This window comes from Hippoglossus hippoglossus, chromosome 11 (genome assembly GCF_009819705.1).
Source record: "Hippoglossus hippoglossus isolate fHipHip1 chromosome 11, fHipHip1.pri, whole genome shotgun sequence".
NCBI classification, from domain to species: Eukaryota; Metazoa; Chordata; class Actinopteri; order Pleuronectiformes; family Pleuronectidae; genus Hippoglossus; species Hippoglossus hippoglossus.
In genome coordinates, this window is record NC_047161.1 from 4775624 (window position 1) to 4793523 (window position 17900).

A 17900-nucleotide genomic window follows, 5' to 3' on the forward strand; every position below is an offset into this window, starting at 1 on the left:
GTGGGCGTTGTCGGGGGGGGGGCTTTGCAGTCTCCTACATGTAGCCCATCATAGAATTTAAGGGGGTTCTTACAAAATTGACACTGCTGTGGACTAATGTAATCAGCTCACTGAGGCCCTTCCTGTTTATTCTCTTGACCTTTGGAATTATCTACTTTTTACACCCACGTGTCAACGCTCCTCCCTCTCGGTTTCATGACTTTATCTGTAGAGTGAAACTTCTCCTTTCTTTTAAGCTTTTTTCCTGCGTTGCTCTTCTCTTTTCCCGTTTCCACGATAAGGCTCCGATCCCTTCAGCCGTTATCTGTGAAAATGTATTCTAAACAACAATTGTAATGATGAGGCTCTTGTAAACTCAATTTTGCAAGTCAAGACATTCAAAGGAAGTCTTTGTGTAAATTTGCATTGTTGTCATTACATGGCTGCCACACCCTGAAGGCACTAAAATCAGACTTTCGTTCTGTCTGTCTAGGTCCCCGACGGCTTCGAGGACAGACGCAGCAGCTCCAGAGAGTCGGCAGACAAACGCCGACCAGGACACGTTTGACAAAATGAATTCAGGCTACAGCAGCCTGAGCACCAAACTGACCCTAAGGAACTCGTCTTCCCTGGAAGAGGACGAATCCAAACAGCGTTTCCATAAAATGTCTCTGATCACTGAGGCTGACGACCTCGGACAGGACACGGTGGACTCAACTGAGTCCAATGGAAGAGACGTCGGCTCAGAGTACACTTGGAGGAATAGATTTGAGGGTGTTTCTCAGTACAGACCATACAAGGTACAGCAGGATTCCTCTTTTTCTGACTCTCAGACTTACACATCGTCTGACACTTACTCCAGCACCTCCTCCTCCTCCATCTCCTCCGCCTACTCCGCTCTCCCCGGGGCTACAGTGTACAAACCTCTGAGCGACACACTCTCCTCCTCCGCCTCCTCCCCCGCTCCGGAGGAACACTTGAGCCTGAGCTACAGGCTCAGAGACGACACCGAAGTCGACCTGAGCCGTGAGAGCGAGTCAGCGGGAGAAGCCAGATATGATTGGAGGAGGAGGAGCTTGGTGGAGCAGGAGGAGCCAGCTGCACCTGCAAGTGAAGGAGAGAGACAGAGGGAGGGAGAGGCAGAGAGGATAAAGTCACACTGGGACTCACAACCGCTCCCTGTGTCCAGCTTCTCCTCGGCCCTTCACACCAGCCACACCGACGGGTTCACACAAGACGACAACGAGCCCTCTGAGTTCACTGGATTGTTTACAGCCACACTGGTGGAGCTGGTCTGCGAGCCTGCAGCTCCCCCGTCCACGCCCCCCGCCTCCCCCGACACAGACTTCTCCAACCAGCTGGACATGGACAACCTGGTGGACACCCTGAAGAACATGGGACCCTCCTTCAGGCCCAGGTCTATTGGCCTGCGGCCACCTGCCCCAAACCTGATGTCCTCGCTGCCTCCCATTGTGGAGGATGCTCCCAGCCCCATCGCCCCTCACCTCCCTGCCTCCCTCACCAGCCCCGTGAAAACGATGGAAACCACTGGCCCCGAGTCGCTGAATGGGATTTACACTCTGCCTCCTGAGCTGGGACTGAAGAGGAACTTCCCCAGAGACAATCGATCACCACTGGAGCTGCTGAAGACCCAGAAGGTACAGCGCACTGATGACACCTGAAATAAGTACATTCATATTCAAATGAACGTTAGTGGAAATGTTTTATCTACTAAATGATCTTTCTAGCAATTAAAAAATGCAACAGAATAGAATGCATGGAGCAGGGAAATATGCTCTGGAAGTAATTATATCTAATTATCTAACTTTTTACTTGTTATTATGTAATAATTACACTGTTATTAATATAATTATTATTACCCTTAGATTATTATCTACTCAGCCAGAATACAAAAGCAGGATAATTTGTATCCCTCTGTGGAAACGTGGCTTCTTGGCTTCAGAAAAGAGAAAAAAATTTAGAAACTACATTTTTCTTTTCCACAAACAAACCTACATTCACTCTCATTGTGGTTAAGTCAGAAATCCCAGAGACAAAAGAAACAAAACAGTCTACCTGAGGAGATCTCTTGCAGATTAACATTATAGCATTGCTTGTTTAGTTTTATTCTCACTGCTTGATTTACCGCCTGTGCTCGATCTCCTGCAGGACCAGCAGCCAGGAACACGAGGCCTGAACTTGCCTCTGAGAGCATCAGCTACCAACAGTATTGTTTTAAGAAGATTCTCTGACTCTTCCCCTGAGGACTTAAAATCCCCGTTGCTGAATGGAAACGGAATATCTCCGCCGCCCATCACAGGCTCTCGCTTCGACAACAGTGTCATCTATGGAGGCTACAGGTCATCGTCCATAGATCAGACAATGGAGAATGGAAGAGGCCATCGTCCACTCTACCGATCCGGCTCGCTTCCAGACACGGGGCCTTCAAGCGATCGCCTGAGTGTGGGACAGAAGGACCTCGGCGACCTAGGAGGGTCCCGCTTCGATCGCTTCTCCTTCCTTGTAAACTCATCGTCCTCTTCAGGCTCCTTGACCGGAGCCGAAGACTTCAACAGCCGCATGAGTCAGCCTCCGCCGCTCAGCTTCGGTTCCCCACCTTCCAGTAACAGTCCCACCCGCCTCCTCAGCCCCACGGGCTCCATAGACCTCCACAGGTCGTTCACAACCACAGACTCCCCCCTATCCATGTTTGGCCAGACACAGGGGATGGGGATGGGTGCCGGTGCTGGGACAACGCCACCGCCCCTCCTGCAGAGGAGCTTCAGCAGCGATGGACCCGGTGGGGTCCAGCAGACGTCACTGTTCAACAGCGCGTATGGGGGGTCTCTGTTCCAGAGCAAGGAACCTGAGCCCGACAAGAATCAAGTGTCAAAATACAGAGCCTTCCCTGACGCTTATGTGAGTATGACTAGTTTTTTGTATTATTTTTAGTGGGTGACAATAAAAATCCATAAAAATAAGGGATGATTTAGATTAAATTACATATTTTGCAAAAGCTTTATATTGCTGAGAAGAATAAGGATTCGGCGTTTACACGCGTAAATAGGTTGTAGAACTTGTATTTGTAGGAGCAGTTCAGTGAAAACACAGTGTCAGAATAATGTGTTTCTCTAAAGTGTAAGGATGTAATAAAAAAGCAGTTCATACTTAGAAAGCAGTGCATAAACTGGAAGAGCTGATTGAAGGTTGTAATGGAAACCACAACTACATTTATGTGTGCACTTATTACATGGGCAGCGCTGAGTGTGTCTCCCCTTTGTCCTCAGTGTTGTAAAACAGACAAACTAACAGGACAGCTCACATCAGGTGAGAGAGTGTGATTCTGTGGTTTGTAGTGCACACAGGAGTGGCCCTGTTAGTCTATGTATACCTTTACTTAGTGGAACGTATATTTATGGAGCTTTTGAATTCAAATATTTGTAGACCACAGTTAGCCTGATGGTATAATGGCACCCAGAACAGTGCAAAACTCCCTGAAAGTCTCCTTTTAATTCAATCAAGCTGCACCAAATTGCAAACACTCATAGATCTAATTTTGTAAAGATGCCTGATTTATTTCCATCAAGATTTATGAATTATTCCCTATTTCACAATGTTTAAAAGAGGGAGATCAGCCCCTTTCTTTTGGATTTGTGCTCAATTTTAATTTCCACTTTCTTTGCCCATGTTACATCCTTTCACCAAGTTTTGGGGGAAATTCGTTCTGTGGTTTTTGCGTAATCCTGCTGACAAACAAAAACACCACGTCCTCGGCGGAGGTAACCAGAAGCCTCAAAAAGGTCCTACAGTGGTCACGCGTTAGCAAGTGAAATAAAGTGCTCGTTATTCGAGATTCAAACCCCCGATGGCGACCTGTCAGCTACTGTACATCCTATTCCCACTGGTTGTCCCCAACAAAAAGGGTGTGTCTCCAGACGCATGCATGGACTCGTTCTTCTAATGGGAACGTTTGTGTGTGCATGTCAGGTGTTGAACTGATTATGTCTGACAATGATTTTTATTGGCAGGAAAGACAAGATCCGCTCACACGTGCACACATGGCGACGCTCACACAGTCCCTCACTTCTGTCTCCGTCTGATCTGTCCACTGAAAGTCATTCTGGATCATTCCGGCCACCTTCTCCCTTCTTCACAGCTCCTGCTTCAAACCATAAACTGTTTTTATGCTATCTCACACTATTAACCATTATAATGACCCATTATACATTGTAAGTGCAGTGTTTGCCAAGAGTGAGGTAACATAGGAGCCACAGAAGTGGGCCCCTGAGGGAACGATGGGATGTTGGGACATGCAGTAAATCCTTCTGCTCCTCTCTGCAGTGCACTGGGCCGTTTTGTTGATCGTGTTTCTCCACGCTGAGCACGTGAAGACGCTGTTATTTCTGCCCATGCAAACACAAAAAAGTACGGTCTGATCAGTGTGCAGCTGTCTTGTCGACTCTTAATCCGAATGTTTGCACATTCCAGTTCAAACAGTACTTGTTTTTCCTCTGGGTTGTTCAGCGATATGGCTCCTGCAGCTCTAATGTTTTTTAACTGACACAGCAGGACCTCAGCTCGTGTTCCTAGCAGCCACTGAAGCTGGCATCAGACGAGGTGTTTGGGCCTCCAGACATCTGTGGGGGGGGGGGGGGGGGGGGGTGGGGGGGAATATTACTGCAATAGATGTTTATTTTTCAGACAGGGCGGATTTAAAAAATGTCTCGCTGTGAAGAACGTAGAGCCGGGCGCCTGAAGAAAGGAATGGAGAGAAGTGTTATCACCATTCTTGTGTTGCAAATATGCAAAGTTGCATTCCGGCCTATGATCACTTCAACAGAGGCATTTACTGCATACTGCACATACAAGCACAGTTAGTGGGACCTGGTGGTGAGGGAACTCGCAGTTAAACCAGAAAGGTGCATTCCTCTTGAAATTGCATTTGTTGAAATCGTCTTCATGATAGCCATCGATAAATAGAGTCATCTGAAAAAGAAAAGGGGGGGGGGGGGGAACAAGCCTTTGTCCGTGGCCCTCGCAGAACAGCGAGTCATTTCATTCAGTGCTGCGTTCCTGTCCGTCACTAACTCACCTGCACACACCCTGCCCGTGTTGTCATTGTGCAGGATTGGAGTCCTCAGCTGGACAGATGCCACTGAAGCAGAGAGACGTTAGCGAGGGCTTAGCAAAGTCACGGAATAGTCGTCTTTTAGCCGGGAGGGCCACTGGAAGGGGGGGGGGGGGTGTATTGGTTTAAATCTCTCTAAGCGGAGCCTAATCCTGCTGGTTTTTCCAGGAATACCAACCCTGGCTTTAACTTTTTGCAGGTAGTTTTAATGGAAACATTGTGTGATCATGCAGATTTTTAGATAGAAAATAGAGTTAGAATAGATCTGATCTGCACTGAATTTGAATTCAAATTTAAATGTGGCATTCTATGGCTTTTATTGACAAAGTTATATTTAAAGTACAATCTTATCAGTGAAGGTCGTGTGTCAGTGTCCTGTGTTTGAACAGGGACATATTTTACAGCTTCATCCTGCTTTGCTTAAGTCAACAGATAAAACTAGAGACATGGAAAGTAAATGGATGAGGATTTGTTTGTAGAAATGAATAGAAACTTTTAAACTCCTCATGCATTGAAACCCCCGGCGACCCGTCTCTCAGCAGGTGGATGTAACTTTGCTTGATCGTTTAAAAAGTCTGCACCTTTTGCATTTCTTTCTTGAATCGGGCTCCGCACCCATCCCAGCTATCTGCCTGTTCCTGCACAGACACAGCCACACCTCGCCTTTTGTTTTTATTTTCACAGTTCTCCGCTCGTTTACCTGTTATTTGATAAAGCGGAGTTGACAGGCAGAATTGAGGAGGTGGGAGGCATGAGGACAAAGTGATGACTTGTTCTCCCCCACGAGTTTTCTTTTTGTTTTCTTCAACAGCTTCGTGCATCACATGTTCACGCTCATTCTGAATAAAGGATCTGCTGAAACCGCACATTCCATCAGCGGTATCTAATTATATTGGCGAGCGAAAACTGTGAGCTTATGATTTAATTGGGCACCGGAGACTTGTTGGCACCTCTCGTAAATGAAGCAGATGTTTGGCGTTGCTTTTGTTCTCTGTTGTTGAGGCAAAGAAGTTTCAGGAAACGTATTTCGCCCAGATTCACAATTACTTGAAGATGTGTATCTGCTCTAATGGTCCGAAAATGTACGACTTTCCTCAAACTGCTGCAGCTCCTCTTTTCAGCCTCTGTCTGAAACACTTGGTTTTAGCTCCTGTCTCCTTAAAACCCGCCTCCTGATGAAGTCCAGTCTGCTGTGATTGGCCCGCTGGCCCACTCTGTTGTGATTGGTCAACCGCTTTTTACGCATGTAGGAAATGTCGGCCCCCGCTCTCGTGTTAATCCTCAACAAGAGGAATCATTGAATCATTGTCAGTAATGGTCGAGTATCTGAGGAGAAATATTGTACATCAAGCACCATTTAGCACATTTGTCCCAAGACTTTTACACAGATTACACTGTTAAATCCATCATTTATATATTTAATAATTCTCACTCCATTATAATTTGTTAGTTCAAAATGTTTCCTCCAAAACCGCCATTATTGATCATTTTTAGTCTCATTCTTATCTTATTTTATTTTATTTTTCACAACAAGCTCTTTGTGGCTGTAGCTGTGATGTGACAGTCCGACAGATTACGACACCGCGTCAGTCATCCCTCCTCTGTTGCCTCAGAAGCATCATTCACCAGTGTGGATCAGGCTTTTCTGTCCGAAAACATCCACCGTGCATTCTCCACGCTGAACACTGGACCGTGTCGTACCAGAGGAATGTAAATGTTGACTTTGACTCTTTGTTGTTTTGCAGCGTGACAGCATTTCAATGACAGCATTGTTGGGGACAAACAGCTCCACCCACGGCTGCATTGGGACACAGACAAGTCGATCACAGTTAGAAGCGATACTTGGGATTTTAGGAGCATCAGAGGTTAAAATACAATAAATACTCCAATTACTGAGAAATACAATTGACAAGAATGATGAAAACACAACAAGACAGAATTTTAGAAATTTCCTTTGCGATAAATGAGTATTTTTCACCATTCACGCATTCAATTACAACTATCTATATACGTCTGAGTGAGGGACCATTTGAGAATACAGGTGAAAAAAGTTTACATAGAGCGAACAGGCGTGACAATGACATTTCTAAATTAGTCAATTATTATATATATATATATATATATATATATATATATATATATATATATATATATATATATATATATATATATATATATATATATATATATATTTTAACTTTACATGAGAACAGAGAACGACTCTAACGAGGTCTGGTGACACAATAGCTTTCGGTCTCTCTTTGTTCGGTAACATGATCCAGGTGATAGCCTGTTTCCTACACAGCTCCCAGGGAGGAGAGGCCAAGTGATACCTGAGACCACGCACACGCACACACACACACACACACACACACACACACACACACACACACACACACACACACACACTGATCTCTCTGGTGGATCTATATGCAAATTTCTCTGTGCTAACCCGCTACCACATTCCAAGTACCACGAGTAAACAAACCCAAATGGAATCGATGTCCCTGCCAATTTTTTGTGCAGCAGGAAATCACGACTCTGCTCAACTAGCTGAACAGGGACTTCATTCATCAGTCGCTGGTTCCACTCGACAGTTTAATGGGTCTGGTGTTGGTGAGCGTTTGGTTCTACAGGTACAATGGGTGAAGGTATTAACACCTGTCAAAGAGACGCTTGTTCTGGCGTTAATGATGATTCTCTCTCCTCGCGTCTGTATTCGGCTTTGATGTAAACGATGTTTGGATTGTCGAGTGTAGGATCGTTCGACCTTGGCGGAGGAATGCAATCTGCCGAGTGCCATTCTGGTTACCTCCACCAATTAGAACGATGATGGGCCAAGGAAGAATCCAATACATTTTGGCAAAGGGACGGATCCAGGAACTTATTTTATCAGTTTTTCATTGCGACATAGGGCGTTTCCCTCCTCATGTTTCTAACTTTTCACTAATTTCTCAGGGAATAATTCATGAAAAATTTAGGGCCCTGATGTCTATGATTTGGTGGAGCTTGATTGAATGTAAGGGGACTGTAGAGCCTTGATGGAGGAAGGGGATGTGTTGGCCTGTGTAGATGAACAATGTAGTGAGCCAAAATAAAAGGGCTTGTGGTTATTTTCACATAAAACACATACAGTATATTATTAATTATCAAATCCTTCTAATATTTTTATATATTCATTTGTTCACACCCCTGTGCTTTATCTTGACCTTTTATCTTCAATCATCCTCATTACCTGCTTCAGGATGTCTTATGTTGTACTCAAATACCACATATATTTTAAATTGTGCTAAAATATATATATATTTTTGTCTTTGTCCATAGCTCACAAAGGCGAAGGAGCACGGGAAGCTCAATCCTCGTCCTGGAAAGGTGAGTCTCTGCACAAACCCCTGCTCATCAACCGCTGTCTGCCGTGTTACTTGTTCAAAGATGACAGTAGCCGTCACTGATCCCCTTCAGCCTGGGATCAGGAAGTCATTTGTCGGCTACATAAACAATAGGGCTGCCGCACACAAGAGGATTTCAGACAAATTTCAGTTCACGTTGTCTGACGTTCTGTTCCCCGCTCATTCACGGAATACAACTGTTTCACCTTGGGGGGGGAGGTCATTGATACCAGACAAATTTTTACTGTGGCTTTATTTTGGCCTCTTGCACAACCGCTGTTTCATAACCGTTTCTCACTATGAGCAGCAGTTGTCTGGTTAACTTGATTATGGTTCATGTTTTATTTGTTCTCCACCACAAGTATTCGTCAAAAGTATCAGGCTCCTTGGATGATGCCAACAAATACTGCATACCTGCTACCTCTGCTGCAGCCATTATTAATTTAAATGTCATTAAATGTCAGGCCTGCTCCTGCTTGCACGCTAAAGGGCGTACGTAGGTGGTTCTTTTTCTCGGAGATTGTCTGTGACAGATTCTGAATATGAGAGGAGGAGCTGACAGTTAGGCTGAGCTCTTCCCCGCTGCAGGGCCTCAGACCTGAACAGACCGAACATGTCTGTAAACCTGAACTTTAAGAAACTACAGCCTTGTGCAAAACCTCAACAGGTTTATCACGTTTCGAATTTGGATGATAATCAGGCACTAATTCTGCTACTTTTCATTTTTACCTTGCACAGTTGTTCTCTTAAAGGGGACGAGCGTGAAATTTAAGATTTAATTTAATCTCACTGAATATTTAGTCAGTGGATGATACTGGGTTTGTTCTCTTATTTCCCGTAAAGGTCGTTTTTCAGCTGCACAGTTTGAGCTCTTGCCTGCAGTAATTCTGAGTCATTATTTCAATCCTCCTCACCTTCCGAGTCATTTGCTAATCATTTATTTAAAAGTGATTTTCTAATCCCTGTCTTTGTAAAGTCTTGGATCTGATGATCTCGGAGTCTTTTAGCCTTTCTGCAGAGGAGCAGCAGGCAAATACCTTTCAGACAAACAGCCAGGATTCACACCTGTGTTGGAAAACCGCCATTTAGAAATTAGCCAAACAATCATTCCACGTTATTATCTACTTAGCATCTGTCTTGTTTCTGTGTTTTCTCTAGATGTATATCTTTGACCGACCGGGGATGTGCGGCCAGAGGATCGAGGTGCGCAGTGATGTCGTGGACGCTACGTCCTGGGAGCTGCAGGACACCATCTCCATCAGGGTCGTCAGAGGAGGGTGAGTGGACGACGACAGATTACTGTCACACGTCACACGTCGCAGCACATCTGAATTAACGTGCTTCATATGATCCACAACAAAAACAGAAGCACTGAATCACAGTTTTATGCTTCAGACACACATGACTTTGCTTTCAAACTGAAATACCCTGTCAGCTGTCAATACAACGATAGAGAGAAGTACACAGGGAATAAAATCCACAACCAGATGAGCACACACCCGGTTTTTGACCGACCGACCGACATTGCCTAATGTTTTTGAACCCTCCTTCAACATTGACCTTTTGAAGTTCTTTCTGAATGTCAAGTTATGAGTCGTTACCTCCGCACCTTGTTTTCCCTGAAGTGTGAGGTGTGTAATTAAACACCGGCTGTTCACAATAAACCCCTCTCTGCAGATGTCAGAGCAGAAATGCCACCGATGCAGCGTGGATATGCAAATGCCATCAATAGCTGACACACCCGCACCCCAGCACACACAAGCTTGAACACACACTGGGCTCCGATGTGGAATGTTGAATCCAACGCAGCCAAGTGTGTGAAGCAGCACTGACACTGATGGCACCGCTCGGAGCCGGTGAAACATCCGTGTGTCCCATTAACCCTTGATTCAAACCAACTATCTACTTATTTTTCTTTGAGAGTTTATCTACCAGTGGAGTAATGCAACTATATTTATATAGTACTGTGCTAAAGAACAATTTAACTTAAGGTACTTACAGTCCAGACCATAAGTATTTGGACTGTAAATATAGAATTCTATATCAAGGTGATTCTGTTTTAAATTAAATTTGTATTTCACTACATTTATTTGACAGCTTTAGTCCTTTTGCATTGAAAACATTGAACAAATATTTAAAAGAGAAAGCATTATTAAAGATTTTCTAAACTTTCTGTCTTGTGATATCAAACTTTTGTGTTTTATTGAGCCCCTGAAAGTAAATAGTTACTTCCCCTTTAAATCTCTTATATTTGTTTTTTATTTCAAGCAAGGTTTTGTATGTTTAGCTCGACCGTGGCCAATCACACAAATTGAGTAAATGTTCCACAAACACTGTGTAACTTTTACTGAGCAACAGCGCCCTCTGCAGCCTCGTGTGGTGAATAACTCTGTTGCCCTCAAGTGGTTTCCAGAAAAACAAAGCATGTCAATCTCTGACTGCGTCGTTCCGCTCACTGAAGTGAAACACAACTGAACAGGATGTTACCCATGATCCTCGGCTTCCTGAACCTGAGCAACTGCAGCTGTAACAATTACACCAAACTCTGTTTCGAATTCGTCACAAGTTTCCTGCTGAATATTGGAGATAAACTCTGGTTCTTCATGACTTTAAGTATTTTAAAATGATCTACAGTTCAGCTGGTCTTGATTCTGACGATTGAACCTGCGACTATCGGTCAGTTCCGTGTAATAATGATAATATAAACTTTATTTACATGGCACCTTTCAAATGTTACAAGGTGCTTTACAAGTTAATATAGAGCACAATTAAAAGCAATTAAGGTATTAGACATATTAAGCCTTAAAGTTACTTAATCTGACTTTAAGTTATTGTTTGACACCCAACAAAGTAAAATGTCACAACTTGGAGATTAGAGAAAAGAAGAATCATTAATCATGAATCATGTGTGAGTGCAGATTTCAGAATAACGATGCAGTAGCGGTTATCAAAACAAAACAGAATAATGAAAGATGTTTTCGTCGTCTTCTCTCCTCTCTCGGGTAGATGGGTGATGTACGAGAAACCCAACTTCAAAGGGGAAAAATTTGCCCTGGACGAGGGCGACATGGAGCTCTCCTGCCCCTTCAGCCCCCCGGAGGAGCAGCTGCAGAACGGACAGAAGGAGGAGGAGGAGGGCAAAGAGCAGAACGGAGAGACGGGTGATGAGCAGACGGAGATAACGCCGACCAGGAGCTTCATCATCGGATCTCTGCGACGAGCCGTCAGGGTGAGAGCATCGTCGTTTGGTACTAAAAGGATAAATACTATAGTTTTCATTGATGCTTTTGCAAAGTGACTGTCTGCTCCTGCACTCAATAGCACCATCTAGTGTCAAAGATGAATATGAAAACCTGTCAACCTCATGAATGAATGTGTAGGAAAAGTCAAATACTTAAAGGAGTGATGTGTTGAATCAATAACTAAAAAGTTACTTGATATCAAATATTACAGTAAAGTCTTTATGTATTTTTTTGCCATAACATTAAATCCTTACCTGCTCAGCTTCTCTCGTATAGAAAACGTTTTTATAGTCTTGCAGCGAAAAATAAATTTCGAAAAACATTTGACATCTGTTGTTCGTTGACAGTTTGATGAACAACAGTTTTATTATCAGCTCCTTCAGGATCTCTCTGCTTTACACTCTGTGTTCTCCTCCATTACGTGACTTTAATGTCTCTCCGTCTCCTCTCAGGATTACAGCGTCCCAGAAATCAGTCTTTTCCCAGAGGAAAACGCTGAGGGGAAGAAAGTCACCTTCAGAGACACCTCTGAGGATGCCAGGATTTTTGGCTTCCCCATTAAGGCCAACTCCATCATCATTAATGCTGGACTGTGAGTCATGAACAGTCATACTACTGATATGACGATTTTCTCATTATTTCAGATTATTCCTAAGCTCACGTTGTCTTTTCCTCTTGTCAGATGGCTTGTGTACGCGCAGCCCTTCTTCCAGGGCGTACCACGTGTCCTGGAGGTGGGGGGTTACTCCAACCCTGCAGCCTGGGGTGTGGAACATCCTTATGTGGGATCCGTGCACCCGCTCAAAGTAGTAAGTGAACGCTCTTATAAGTCCTGACAAGCTTCTTACATGTCTCCAGTGGGTGAATGTATTTTTATGTTTGTCGTAGGGAGAACCACGAGTGGAAAATCTGAGCGAACCAAAGGTAAGAAGAATTAAAACAACATACACAACACATTAAATCAAAAAGGTTGTCAGTGCATCCTGGTTGTAACTGCGTCTCTTGCGTCTCCAGCTGGAGATCTTCGACAAGCCGTACTTCTGCGGGAAGTCGAGGACGGTAACCACCAACGCGAGAGACTTCATGACCAGAACAGACAAGCAGCAGACGGCCTTCATGTACAATGCGGGCTCCCTCAAAGTGCAGGGAGGAATGTAAGAGCTGCTTCCTAGTGTTGTTATCCCCACATGCATGAAACCACACCTTATTGATCACTAATGAACTGCACCGCTGCACGATTCAGGTAGAAAGAGTTTGATTGCCTGTTTCCTTCCTGCAGCTGGGTGGGCTACGAGAAGGAGGGCTACCGAGGCCACCAGTACCTGCTGGAGGAGGGGGAGTACCAGGACTGGAGGGTGTGGGGAGGCTGCGATGCCGAGCTCCGCTCCGTGAGGGTCATACGAGCCGTGAGTTTCTCTATTTCTGTGTTTGGCTGCACGAATAGGAACCGAATTAACTGATGGAAACAGCACACAGGATCAAAATGACCCCTGCAGGACATCTGAGTCATAAATCTGATTCAACGTCATTAACTTAAAAACACACAACAAATCCAATGCAATAATGAAAATACATATATTGTTATGCCCAGCCGAGGGGAAACATAAAACACAAAAATTCTATATACAAGGATCCAAAATCGGTCGGATCACACATTCTGAGGTGAAATCGTTAAAATCACTTCCCCAAATCAGAACCACAGCACAACAGGGTCTGGTTGGGAGTCTGGTTTATCCCTCAGGCTTCAGTGTAAACTTGTTCTCTCTCCTTTGCAGGACCTGTCCGACCCCATGATGGTGATGTTCGAGCAGCCAGAGGAGGAGCAGGAGGCCGAAGAGAACACCTTCGAGGTGAACGAGGCCATTCCCGACGTCGAGCTGTTCGACTACAAAACGTCCACGCGCTCCATCCACGTGGTCAGCGGGGCGTAAGTCGACGGATTCTGCATTAACTACTGTTGTGACGTCACTAATTCAAGTGTTGCTTTAATACGACAATAAGACGATTGTTCATTTTTGCGTCCAGGTGGGTGGCCTACTCCCACGTGGACTACTCTGGGAACCAGTACATCTTAGAGAAAGGTTTCTACAACAACAGCGCTGACTGGGGCTCTCAGGACCCTCGCATCTGCTCAGTGCAGCCCATCCTCCTGGTGAGGACTCGTGACCCTCAGCGAGATCTCCTGTGTTTCACGTGGGTCATATGTTCCTCTCACGTTTGTTTGTTTGTGTTTTAGGCTCCGCGTGACGACTCGAAGACCCGGAACCAGGTGAATATATTGTCTTTACATTCAGGTGTATCTTTTTAATCTGAGATATAGCTGGTGTCCACACTTTGAGCTTATTTTTGAAGATGTTATTTGGTGTGCAGGGATTTAACTGAAAAATATGCAGGACCTGTTGAGACACGTGTACACACACACACTTCATCAAAGGGCTGCAGATGATATCATAACTTATAAACTATGATACTGCAAGAACAGTGTTCCTCAGTTTTCTATCCTGTGTTTGTCAAAGAGTTAAATTCCCCTTTCTTTATTTACACAGAACAAGCAATGAAAACGATTAACTTCAGAGAACAAGATTAGAAATGATTGTTTCTACCTGAGAGGCCCCTGATCCGAACATCCACCCACATTGATCCAGTTGTTTATTCTCAACCTGGTCTTTTTTAAATTAAAATCTTGCATGTGAAATATTAAATTGCACAACCCATAATTAAAAAAACAAGTTGCCGAAATGTGACCTAATCAATACATCAATCATCAGCACAGATAAGAATAGAAAATAACAATACGATTTTTCAGGCTGTGTTAATCCGATCTCTCTCTTCTCCTCACCTCTGTTTATCAGCTCATTCTTTACTCGGAGCCAAATTTCCAGGGCAAGTGTCACATCTTCGACCGCAACCAGGAAGCGCTGTCAGAGAAATTCCTGACCAAGTCGTGCCGATTGGTCAGAGGAAGGTAAGGAACCACGAGCTGAGCAGAGAGACGGAGAATAAAGGAGTCTTGAAATAAATAGGAATAAAAAAGTAAGGGTTAAAGAGCCGATATGTTTTGGCTGAAAGATTCCAAACCTCTGTGTTCCAGCTGGGTGCTCTACGAGGACGAAAAGCACTCTGGGAACTTGTACGTCTTACATGAAGGAGATTACCCCAATTTAACCAGCATGGGCTGCCCCCCCAGCTGCAGCTTCCGCTCCGTCAAGGTCGTGCCGATGGTGAGAACGCTCCCTCCATTTACTTACTGTGTCGCCCCTCGACTTGCTCTGACCCTCCGTCTCTCCCCACCCGTCTAGACGTTCTCCATTCCCTCCCTCTCTCTGTTCGGCCTCGAGTGTCTGGAGGGCAGAGAGATCACCACGGAGACGGAGATCCTCAGCATGGCCGGCGAGGGCTTCAACAACCACATCCTGTCCGTCAGGGTCAACAGCGGCAGGTAGGTGACTTTGAATTGAGGCGTCTCACAGAGCATCTTTCTGATTGTCCTCACGAGCGGCAGCTGTTCATGTTTTCATGACGGTGAAGTGGATGAAATAAACCACATGGACCCGACATGAGCTAATAAAACTGTTTAAACATCTTGAAAGTCAAATAATACATTTGATTAATCGGTTACACGATAGCAAACAGTTTGTCTGTAGCTGCCAACGTCTAATTCCGTCTGTCTTCCTTTGCAGTTGGGTGATATGTGAACACAGCAACTACAGGGGGCGCCAGTTCCTCCTGGAGCCCATCGAAATCACCAACTGGCCAAAGTTTAGCTCGCTGTCTACGATTGGCTCGGTGTATCCAGTCATACAGGTTTGTTAACGCGTCGTCTTTACAACCTCTTTTCAAACAGTACACATGCCAACAGGCAAAGTCCTGGTTGTTCCACTACGATGTGAAAAGTGTCTGGTGCTGCAGAGGAATCGTTATCATTAGCACATTTGTAGATAATTTATTAATATAGATATAGAAGCCACATTTCAACCAAAACTTGGCTACCAATTACAAATATGTTGTTGTTTTTAGAATAGTAACAATTGTTTAAACTATATAAAGGTTTAACATTATGCATAATTTGATAAAAAAACACTTGATTGACAGATGACTTCACAGTTAGCTCGTCACTGAGCTCCTCGTCGTCAGCTGTGCTTCACCTGATTTAACTCCAGTCATTGAAATTAACCTTTTCATGAACATTCCATGGTTTAAGGTCAAATCAGCCAAAGCTCTTATATCGTAATGGTCTTTATATCGTGGTGTTTTATTCTCCTGCAGAAGCGCCAGTATTTCCGCATCAAGAACACAGAGAGCGGCCTCCCCGTGTCCGTCCAGGGCGGCGTGGAGGAGATGAAGTCGGGACGAGTGATGGTGACGGCAGAGGTGGAGCCGATGACTGACATCTGGTTCTATCAGGACGGATTCATCAAGAATAAGGTAGAGCTTGATTTTAAAGGTTATGACGATGGCAGCGTCTTCCAAACCAAAACCTGGGATACATTAGAAACACCTTGAAATACATCAGCTGCTCTGAGGGTTTACTGTGTGTGACCCTTTTCTTTCAGCTGTCCACGACCATGAGTCTCCAGGTGATGGGAAACATAGAGCCGGCAGCCAAGGTGGTTTTGTGGTCAGAGACTCGGCAGCCAATTCAGAACTGGACGACCCAGATGAGAGGCCTCATCACCAGCCTCACTTTCCCTGGCATGGTCCTGGATGTCAAAGGTATGAAAGAAGAATAGGACAGAAATGGGCGAAGGGAGATTTTTTATTTTTTTATTGTGAATATTCTTAAAGCAACACTATGTAGGTTTTACTGAGCAACAGCGCCCTCTGCATCTCAGGTGATGAAATGGTTTTCATGTAGAGAAAAAACTAAGTCTATAAATCTCTTGACCCTCAAATTTAACCAAAACACAACTGAATTGTTATATTACCCATGATCCTCTGCTTCTTGAACCAGCAGAACTGCTGCTGTAACAAATCCACCAAACTCTGTTTAGAATTCTTCATATTTTAAAAGTCTCCTCTGAATATCGGCGATAAACGCTGGTTTTTATGACTTCTGAGTCTTTTTATCTTTTTATTTACTTATCTAAACACTAAACTAATCTTGATAAAGCTGTTTTAAGTCAATGAAGTTGTATAGTGTTGCTTTAATATGAATCCAAATTCGTCGGCGTAATTGAAGTCCCCATTTCAAAGTAAGAGCTGATGTTGGATAGCTTTCATTTCTCTCATCTTGATTCACTTTAACTGCTTTAGCTTGAAACTGAGACTCATAAAACAATGCAGGACTTTGAATTGTTGCATCGCCTGTGCCTGATAATAAAAGTGTTGCCACGACGACTGTAACTTGACTTTCTTTTCTCCAGGTGGAAAAACGTACGACAAGGACCATGTGGTGATCATGCCAGAGAACGACGAGAGGCCGAGTCAGCAGTGGGAGATAGAGCTGCTATAATAAACCTCATATTCCTCTTTACTCAGTTCAGCAGTGCATCAACAGTGCCTTTCTTTCTATCTGCAAAAATATTCCCTTTGCATTCTGTGCAGTGGGAACCGACCACTGTCACTGTCAGTTTATTTAAGTGCCTGTATTTTTGTCTGAACTCCCATGATCCGTATCCCAAGTGTAAACACAAACAATCCGAGGCCGGAGTTTCGATGGTTCCTCTTTCTCCGAAGTCAGTAAAAGACTTTCTGTGCGACAGAACGACCACAGACAAAAAAGACGTGTCAGTGCCTCGACCTGCTGCAGCGACTGGTGTCATCAGGAGTTAAAAAAAATAAAGATTTAATGTATTTCTCGAGATGTACTGAGCTGCATGGACCCACCCGCTCTCTTGTATCCAGAGATCAGGAGCACAGGTTCACCTCCTCCACCACTTTGACCTTGAACTCATCATTTGTCTACAATTTGTATATTCAAACCTACAGAAGAATCTCCCTGTTCATATGTCCCCAGGCTCGTGCTAATTTCCCTCATAACTGTGTTTACGATGTAGAAAAAGCAGGTTTTAATAACAATAACTTCTGGACGTTATTTTCCTACTGAGACGTTCGACAGACGGAGAATGAATAAAGCCAAACGGATGTGGGACATGCAAGAAAAGCATGTTCCTCTTTTAAAAGATATTTTTATATACTGTACATGTATCGTCTTGTTTTGTG

The 17900-nt window shown here is 44.2% G+C and overlaps 2 protein-coding genes across 2 annotated transcripts in view; both read left to right on the forward strand.

The window, feature by feature from the left end:
- The window catches only part of crybg2 (crystallin beta-gamma domain containing 2), a 34054-nt gene extending 16630 nt beyond the window's left edge, over positions 1 to 17424 (forward strand). The window contains exons 6-26 of the mRNA XM_034600311.1: positions 473 to 1637; positions 2149 to 2167; positions 2207 to 2898; positions 8432 to 8479; positions 9655 to 9773; positions 11503 to 11725; positions 12191 to 12330; positions 12421 to 12547; positions 12627 to 12662; positions 12753 to 12892; positions 13018 to 13144; positions 13514 to 13665; positions 13764 to 13890; positions 13975 to 14007; positions 14591 to 14703; positions 14830 to 14959; positions 15038 to 15177; positions 15419 to 15542; positions 16005 to 16163; positions 16292 to 16451; positions 17102 to 17424. Of these exons, the coding sequence (XP_034456202.1) occupies positions 473 to 1637; positions 2149 to 2167; positions 2207 to 2898; positions 8432 to 8479; positions 9655 to 9773; positions 11503 to 11725; positions 12191 to 12330; positions 12421 to 12547; positions 12627 to 12662; positions 12753 to 12892; positions 13018 to 13144; positions 13514 to 13665; positions 13764 to 13890; positions 13975 to 14007; positions 14591 to 14703; positions 14830 to 14959; positions 15038 to 15177; positions 15419 to 15542; positions 16005 to 16163; positions 16292 to 16451; positions 17102 to 17190 (4063 nt within the window). The 3' untranslated portion in view covers positions 17191 to 17424. The remainder of the gene's footprint in view (positions 1 to 472; positions 1638 to 2148; positions 2168 to 2206; positions 2899 to 8431; positions 8480 to 9654; positions 9774 to 11502; positions 11726 to 12190; positions 12331 to 12420; positions 12548 to 12626; positions 12663 to 12752; positions 12893 to 13017; positions 13145 to 13513; positions 13666 to 13763; positions 13891 to 13974; positions 14008 to 14590; positions 14704 to 14829; positions 14960 to 15037; positions 15178 to 15418; positions 15543 to 16004; positions 16164 to 16291; positions 16452 to 17101) is intronic.
- The window catches only part of LOC117770083 (double-strand-break repair protein rad21 homolog A-like), a 951093-nt gene that overhangs the window by 309841 nt on the left and 623352 nt on the right, over positions 1 to 17900 (forward strand). The window lies entirely within an intron of this gene.